The sequence below is a fragment of the Thrips palmi genome, unplaced genomic scaffold (assembly GCF_012932325.1).
Source record: "Thrips palmi isolate BJ-2018 unplaced genomic scaffold, TpBJ-2018v1 HiC_scaffold_17, whole genome shotgun sequence".
Classification (NCBI taxonomy): domain Eukaryota; kingdom Metazoa; phylum Arthropoda; class Insecta; order Thysanoptera; family Thripidae; genus Thrips; species Thrips palmi.
The window spans coordinates 3,755,802-3,764,628 of NW_023144626.1; the positions used below are offsets into that span (position 1 = coordinate 3,755,802).

General features: G+C 49.3%; 2 protein-coding genes across 2 annotated transcripts; both read right to left on the reverse strand.

The window, feature by feature from the left end:
* Window positions 1–1,248: 1,248 nt before the first annotated feature.
* Window positions 1,249–5,133, reverse strand: LOC117643673. The gene is made up of 5 exons (XM_034382687.1): window positions 4,866–5,133; window positions 2,626–2,823; window positions 2,422–2,533; window positions 2,149–2,319; window positions 1,249–2,067 (listed from the first exon to the last, which is right to left on the reverse strand). The coding sequence occupies exons 1-5, from the start codon at window positions 4,995–4,997 to the stop codon at window positions 1,676–1,678; spliced, it is 1,005 nt and encodes a 334-aa protein (XP_034238578.1). The 5' UTR covers window positions 4,998–5,133; the 3' UTR covers window positions 1,249–1,675.
* Window positions 3,090–4,872, reverse strand: LOC117643674 (transcription factor Adf-1-like). The gene is made up of 4 exons (XM_034382688.1): window positions 4,557–4,872; window positions 4,327–4,480; window positions 4,004–4,253; window positions 3,090–3,910 (listed from the first exon to the last, which is right to left on the reverse strand). The coding sequence occupies exons 1-4, from the start codon at window positions 4,714–4,716 to the stop codon at window positions 3,689–3,691; spliced, it is 786 nt and encodes a 261-aa protein (XP_034238579.1). The 5' UTR covers window positions 4,717–4,872; the 3' UTR covers window positions 3,090–3,688.
* Window positions 5,134–8,827: the final 3,694 nt, after the last annotated feature.

Genomic DNA, 8,827 nt, shown 5'->3' on the forward strand with positions numbered 1-8,827 from the left:
GCGCTGGCCGGCTCGGAAAAAGAAGAGTGAGAAAGAGGGACGGGAGAAACGAACCGTGGGGCGAGGACGGTGTTGTACGCACGGGGTGTCCTGCCGTCATGCACGCCACGCCACGCCACGCGCCTGGATCTGGCCACGGGATTAGTGTCAGATCTAATCGGACTGAGCACGGAGCCCCAGTAGTGCCCCGCGACGTCCAGACGCTAGATTCCGGGCACCAGGACTCTGGCCACCAGGGCTAGGCACCCAGGACTCCGGCCACCAGGACGAGGGCCTTGCACACGCCATGCGGTCCTCGGCGTTTTCATCAAGATGGCAGGGACGCGCCACTGGAATGCAAGCCTTGACTGCTGGCAGGGCGGCCGCCCGGTAGATGCATTTAAAAAGTTAGCAGCGTCCATACCTTCATTGCCGGTTCTTGTTTTGGACTCGCTCGCCGGCCGCGCGACGCCAAGCCCAGGCCCTCGCCGGACCCCAGGAGCTGGACCATGTTGCCGTCATGTTCGTGCTACCGCAATTATATGTATATGCGCGCAATTAATTTTCAGTGGAGTATTAACTTTGGGCTCGCGGCGCGCACCGCTCGGCACGGTGGCGCCACTGGAGGCTCACTGGAGGCATACTGGAGCCACTGGAGGACTGCCAAGCGAGCGGCTTCCGTACCAATGCCGAGCCGAGGCCTCATCCCATATGCATAATCACAGTGTGCAAGCAGCTCGCGGCAATGAGCGAAGAAAGGGCAGAGCGGGGCCGGCCTTAAACTGTGACAGACTTATGCCGAGTTTTTGCCACCCTGACCATCATGAGCTGACTGAATGGCTAACTGCACCTGGCTCTTTAGTTCTAACCACTGGTAAAATTAGTCAATCATTTCCAATTGAAAAATGGCCGTCAGTACAAGGAAATTTCCACCGTGAAGGAGAGGTTCTCCACCCAACCCTTTGCAATCCTGCCAAAGAATTAAGAGTTACGCCCCTCGAATTTTGAACTCTGGCACCGTGAGCGCAGAGCGCAGGCCACCATCCGGCCGGAGCGAGCGAGTCCGCCTGCTGGGTAGGCCACCCATTCGACACCTCCGCGCTTCTTGATAGGTCCGCGAGAGGGCAGCACATTACGAGGGTGCCGCGACGCCGCGACGACCCCCAACTAGATAGAGTCCTATCTTAAAGGCCCTAAAGGATCCCAACTACTGTGGTATGCCATTTAAAAATCGACTTAAGTCTTATAGGGTGAAAGAAAATTCAAGACTACGAGCTGATCGCATTTTTATTGAAGGACATGCAGTCCAAACACATTACATAAAAATAAAGTATTAAAAATAGAGGTAATTATTTTTGGAAAAATATTTACTAAATGAGATGCAAATTTTAAAACTACACATGGCACATAAAATATAAAATGAACACTGCCAATAATAAAATGCAAAAATGACTGATAATAATACATCATCCACACTTTGGTTTCTTAGGAACACTCTAAAAAGTAACAATATCAAGATAAAATAGAAGCATCGATAAAAAGACGAGACAACAACAATAAATGTATGTTATGTAGTTTCCTTACAAGTGTGCCACCAGCAACAAGTTTAAAAATTCATAAATCATTGTGAGATGTAAAATAGTTAAAATAAAAACTGGTGCAACAGTAAATTTTTAAAGACAATTGATGAAGATCTTTACATTTGACCAATGAGGTCCTGGGTGCTCTCAGCAGTCACTGCTTCATCATCCTCATCTTCAACTATGTTCTTGAAGACGTTCCTCCCTGATGTGGCATTGGTAGTGGACGAAGAGGCCGTGGAGGAGGAGGCAGTGGACGCAGCCTGATTCGAGGCCCTGGCTCTCTTGGGCAGGATGGGGGGCGGGTTGGGGCTGTCTGGAGAGTCGAAGCTTGAAAATAAGTCGTGGCTTCGCCTCAATGCGGAGGTTGATGTACTCGATTCCTTGGCAGGCTCCATATTCACATCTTCGTCTGTATCCTCTTCTGTGTCCACAGTATAAGGATCTTCCCTGCTGTCTTCATCATCGTCTTCATCCATGGCTTCATCCTTGCCAGTACGTGGTTTACCTGTAAAACAGAAACATGTCTTGTAATGCATGCACCAGTTGCTTGTGAAAATTGATAAAGATATTAGCACTGTGACAATACCATCTGCTGTCTGAGGTCCTTTATACAGCTTAAGGTCCAGCATTTCTTCCAGTGTCTGAATACGTTCCTTTTTCGCATTCAACACCACAACAAACTGGCCATAAATTTTTTTCTCCCAATTAGCCTTTAGTTCTGACATTTCAATAACTCTAGTTAAAGCTGTGTCTCGTTCTAGAATATTCAAAAACAAGAAAAAACAAACAGTGATTAACAGACAGATTCAATACCTCTGAGAACAAAAACATAGGCAATTAATACAGCAACCAGACTCACCTTTGGTAAGGGACTCATTTGCAGTCTTAAATTTATTCAAATTTTCTTCAACAGTTGATAATAACTCTAGAGAGTTCTCTAGAACTAATTCAAAGGCATCAATTGGTTCTACCTGAAAAAGAGTTTGTCATCAATAAAACATTTTAATTTACATATGCAAGAAGGCAATGGTCATTAGTCAACACTATTTTCATGATGCTTTACCTTGCTCATTTTGACATGTCCAAGCTTAGCCACAAGACCTGATGCAAGGGGACGTTTCCAGGTGAATGTATCCGCAGTCATGGAAAATATGTAATTTTCACTTGATGGAGCTCGGAATGCAGCTCTCATATTTTCAATAAAAGTTGCTAGTTCAAGCTCATATTGGGTCACAAAGGATTTTATCTCACTCTCACTTAACTGAAACATAAATAATGCATGCACAAAATTAGTGGGTGTGTAAAATGCAACCTTCAAATTAACCAGCTGAAGGTTTCACTGACAAGAAAACCAAATATTCCATGAGTCCACAATTAGAACATTATTATCATGAACACAAAGGAAAAATGGGTAAAAGACAATGTCACAAAAATGAATACTAAAACTTGTTACTTGTACAGAATGTTTTATTTGTGTCAGGTAGAACATTTCTATAAATCAGACTAAAATGCCACAAAATAATGTGACCAGGAGGAGAAAAAACTTATCTAAAGTAATCTTTGCAAATTACTAAATTATATTTTTAAAAAAATCTTAAAGTAGAGCACAAGAACTAAAAATAAACAGTCTGTTCTCAAAAGAAAAGGGTCTCAACACTAAAAATTAAAATTAAATTTGTCACTGATTCATCCACATAATGATAAAGTTCCTCTTTCCCTCCAACAAAATAGTAGTCAAATGATAAACAATGTAAATGACTACTGATTTCAGCCATGAGCTAGCATAAACATACCTCGAATCACAGAAAACAAAGACTTACAACTGAGGAGATTTATAACAAAATTTATGACAAAAAATACAAAAGCAAAGCAGTTATAGGATAGCAAAAAATAGATGGTGCTTCCTCTTGTACATTTAAATCATAACACAAATGACTGTTCCTATCAGAAAATGAATTAACAGGCTCGCATTTACCCGTAAATAGTATTCGGCATTGAATTCAGAGTATCTGGGAGCCAAGGCTGAGTCGGTCCCTGAAGTGACAACATTTGAAGAGTGAAGGAGCTAACAGCAATTGACAAATAACTTGACTCCTCTGAACACATGCTATGCAAATGGTTATAAACTACTTGGCTTGCAATAATCTGTTGCCTTCAGGCTGAGCAAATTCTACATCATACATGACTTGTTGGATACGAATTTTGGCTAAGGCTTTCTGCTGATGAGAAAACCGCTTCAGAGATGCACATACGCTGCGGCAGAATAAAATATCTTCAGTTTCTTCCTCCAAACTCAGTGAAGGCCCAGAGTGGCTATCTGTAGCATAACTGTTGGAATATGCAATGTCCTGAAAACAAAGACACAAATGAATAAAAAGTTGAACAGTAACAAAACAACTAACATGACTGGTAGTTCCATCAATAACTTGCAAGTTTCTTGCCTTTCCATGTTGCCTCTCATACACATGAGAATCTTCTAGACTGGCGTCATCCTCATAATCAGCTGTGTCTGGACTCACAATGAAAGATTCAGTGATATCCTCGTGATCTTCGTGCATGACAATGCTAGGACTCACTTCCACTTGGACACTTCCGTTAGAATTCAACAACCAATCGGCATGAGACAGATTTGAATTGTAGCCACTGGGTTGAGCCTTACTTCTCACATCTTGTTTACGCTGCCCTCGTTTCCTGTAAAACAGATCGCATCAGTCCGCTTTTCCACTACAAGATTTTTAACATATGTTGAACCATTGTAACTTACGCTCTCATCTTAATGTGGGGAGCCAGCCACATCAACGGACCATACAGAGGCCAGCTTCGTGAGTGATTTCCCCGTGCCTCTGCCTCCTTCATTTTCCGTCGGTGTCTCCCAAAGTCAACTCTCAAGCGTGCCCATCTTACTTGGACATCTTCAGCTGCAATGAAACAATAGTTATATATCTAGCTCAGAATGATAAGATGTGAAATTTAAATTATCAGAAGACGCTTTACCTGTCATGTTTAAGGACTGTGCTATGACATTCCATGCTTCAGATTTCCGCTCTTCATCCTTGAACTCTTCTAAAGTTTTGTCATACAAGAATGGCTGGTCTTTGATCAGATTGATCAACTTCTTTGAAAGGTCAAGATCAGAAGTGCCCGAAACCTCCATGGTTCTTCACTGGTGTTCACAATACTCAGTGTTGTCTTAATAAGAGAAGTCCGAAGAGGTAGAATTGTGGATACCAACCGGCGGTCCTCTTCCAATGAGAAAATTTAAGTTTCCTAATGGTAAATAGCTAGAGCCTAGTGATTGATTACCTCTCCAACCCAAGCAGCCTCTCGATGCAGGAGACGGAGTTTCACAGCTGACTCGGGGCCCCACTCAACTTGTAAAATGCACTTCAGTTTAGAGGGCCTAACTTCGATTTTGGTATGTGTAATATCAGTCATGATTCTTCCAAATTTTCCTACAATTCATGACACCACCAACAAGATCTTAAGGTTATGAAGTGCTCCACAAAGACGGCTTCTCATTCACATTCACTTAACGTTCTGCTGAATTTCTCATGTGGTCTCCATTGGTCACGTGACACTCACACCGCCTTCCTCGGCTTGTGTCTGCGACGATACCCCGCGCCGCCACTTCATCGCGCGTCTGTACTCCGCGAGGACAGCGCCAATACTCCGCGCGGGCAGCGCCACCGCTTCACCGCGTCGACACCCCATGCACCCAGGTCCACTCCAGCGTCGTCTCTCTCCCTCTCATTTGTCCCGATCCCTTCACTAGTTACTGATTATTTTCGACATTGACTTTTCGGAAAACTTTGATCAAAGTTCTTGATACTTAGCTGTTCAAAATTCGTTTATTTCTCCGTTTTTTCGTTTTGTTTTTTGCTTGTTTGCCGGCCGGCTGGCGCCATGCTGGCGCATCGTGCGCAGCGTGCTGGCCGTATCGCACTGAGCATCTCGCGGGCAGCTGGCCTGGCCGACTCCGAAGTCGTTGTGCTTCCCTCTCCCTCGTTACTCAGCGAGAGTGTCGCGCGGGAGCGAGGGAGACAGAGCAACGTATTTGGAATCGGCCTACAGGACCGCGGCTCCGCGGCTCTAATAGAGGTGATCCTGCTGCTTAGGCACGGACGAGCGGTCTGATCCTGGCCTGGCGGCTCTCTCGCTCTCTCTCTCTCTCTCTCTCTCGCTCTTTCGGTCGGCTTGGCCAGGGTGCGACCAGACAGCTTTTATCCGAAGGTGTTGCCGTTGTCGCAGAGGGTATCCCCCTTCCCCCTCCCCCTCGACGTCACCGCGACTCCCTGATGACGTCACGCCGCCGACGTCACGTCCAAAAAGTGACCTAGAGTCCTACAGCGACGCTGCACGATGCAGCATCATCATCGTCATGCATCCCTGCGGTGCAGCGCTCGATTTTCTTTTAAAAGCGGGGGAGAGAAAAAAAAAGGAAGCACTTTGTGAAATTGGTTGCCCCCATTATGCGCCAAACTCTAACTTTTTTGCTAAAAAAGCAATTTGGCAAATCAATCACCCCACACGTGCGATGCGAGAGCCGCACCTCGGACGCCTGTCTGGGCATTTCACGACGACAATGGCTTCTCCCCGATTGACCTAAATTTTTTCCCCGCACTTCTCTCCCTCGTCGCATGACGATATGTAAAACTGCGCACGCGGTGGTGACTCGCCCAGACGCCCATCTCACTCGCAAACGAAAAAAAAAGCAGACGCCTGTCTTGTCTGTGCCGCCGCGACCGGCGCCGGAAAAAAAAGACAAAAATCGCCAACGTCAGCATTGTAATTCGCAGCCAGCAGAGTATTTCCGTCATTTTATGAACAGAAGCCCGTGATACAGGAGTTCCGTGGTTCCGTGCGGCGCAGTGGAGAGAAAAGGAGGGGGGAGGGCTGCATCTTTCTTTGTTGAATGGCATCATGGCTGTTAAACTTCTAGAGACTCGCCAGTCAGGACGAGGAAGCGGAGAGAGAGAGAGAGAGAGAGAGAGAGAGAGAGAGAGAGAGAGAGAGAGAGAGAGAGAGAATGTGTGAGTGTGTCCGCACCACAACCCGTGTCCCAAGGGGGTGGCAGCATAATAATGGCTATGCTGTATCGCAGCGACTCAAGTACCTGCAAGTGCGCGCTCGCTGTGCACATCACAATTGCGCTGCCAGCTGACGGGTGTAGTACAGTGTAGTACAAGCAGAAGAAGAGGAAGAAGGAGAAGGCGCTTCCCGGACGCCGCGCCTCAGAGTGTTTTCAATATTGCACTTACTTTGTTGCGTTTCGTTCCTCTTTCGAACCCAACCCCACACCGGTGGGTCGGTTTCAAAGGCTCGCCCAGCGGCAGCCGCACCGCCACCACACTGCGTGCAGCAGCGCCAACACCTGGGGCGTCTGTCGGTTTGACCCGAACGTCTCCGGTCCCTCATTCCCCACTGTTGTGTTGGCAGCGGCATTCTAAATGGCGTCTGCGGTTCTTCAGACGTCGGTACAGTATAACAAAAACAGAACACTAATTGAATGAAGCCACCCTCACTTTGCGTGTGCGCTTTGCGTCGCTCGGTGCGGCAGCGTGCCACTCGTGTCGCGGCGAGCAAACACAGCGGCACTTGGCCGTGTTGTTGTGTTGCCTGCACTGCTAGCCGGCCGAATCCGCAACGGCACAGCACGGCACCCCACGGGCGTCCCCGCAGGCCGATGCCGAAACATCCGTGCTTCCATCGTTCTGTCCCTGTTCCTCTCGCACTCGCATGGGGCGCTCCGTGGCAGTGCGAGAGAGACAGAAGCACCGTTCGGAACGAGCCGCCTGGTCCGCAGGGTGCCGCAGGGTGCCTCGGCGGCGAGGCAGAGGAGGTCGTCAACATCTCCCAGGGGAACGCTGGTTCGCGCTGTGTCAGCCTGTTCGAGTCCTGTTTAGCGACTGGGGCTCAAAACGCATGTAGAGTTTTGGCCGCCTCCACCAGTCGTCGGGCGAATCCACAGTGCGTCAGCGCTGACGGCTCGGCTGCCTTGCTTCGCTTGCTTCGCCACCCTCGCCGTGCTAATGACAACAGTGACGAAGCGGCCCGTGGGACCGCGACCGCGGCGCTGAGTGCGGGGCAGCGCCGCTTTTAAAAGCACTTGTCGGTGACACACGCACCGATCGGCTTATTTTTTGGAGGCCCTCGACGCCCTCGACAAGGTGGCATGAGAGTCCGTGGGACCGCGTTGCCTGTCCTCTTCGTCGGTCGCTGTCTCTTTCGCACTCACGGGGCGTCCCGCGACGGTGCGACAGGGACAGAGCGACTCATCAGTCGGCTGCGCAGCGCGACGCAGCGCTAAGCCAATCAAGGCCATTATTTGGGTGCAGTGGCTGGTCGGGCCGGTGGTGGTTGCGTGGGAAGTGGGACGCTCTTCAAGCGGAGGTGGCAAAGCGAGCGCCCGAAAGCCCTTGATTAGAACTGCTACTATACTCTGCGGAGGCGGCGCGGCCGGGCTGTTGCGTACGGACGTCCGGCCGGGTGGTGATCCGGCCGAACACCGAACGTGATCGTCACGCATGGGGCCGGCCGGCCCAGCGCGTGCTCACTGCCGAGCGACGCGTGCGGACGACGCGCCACGCGCCCGCCACGCGCGTGACGCAACAGGCACCATGATTCTGCGTTTCGGGGCCGTTTAAGTGATTTTAGGTGTGTGTGTGCTCTTTCATTCACACGCGCGCACGCACACACACACGCGCGCTCACTTAATTGGCCCGGACTTTAAATCTATTTACGCCTACGCTCCGCGCCGTGCTCGTGGCCGTCCTGGTCACCGCCTTGTTTGTTTTCATCGCAGCTTATCCACCGGCCGTGCTCTGGACGCTCTCTCTCTCTCTCTTTCTCTCTCGTGCGTTATTTGTTTCCATCGTGAGTGAGTTGCTTTTGAGGACCGGACCGCCATTTTAAAGGACCATTTATCATGCCGTGCTTGGCGTGCTTGCATCTGTCATTCATTGTCTAGCTTCTCCCCTCCCCCCCTCGCCGCGGCAGTAGCGCGGCGCGAGTGGCCGCCGGGGTTAGTTTTGTGAGGGAGTGCTTTAGAGAGCGGCGGTACAGTCGCGCACGAAAGCGGTTTTTGTTTTCGTTGGCAGGGGGCGGTGTGGCGTCACACTGCAGGCTGAACCTATATCCAATACCTCGAGATCTGTATCCCATAGTCACTTCCCAGTTGCACTTCGTCGTTGGTTTGAAAGCAAAGAAAGTCTTACTGCACTGCACCACTGCAACGAGAACACCAACATTCGCCACTGCAGCAGACT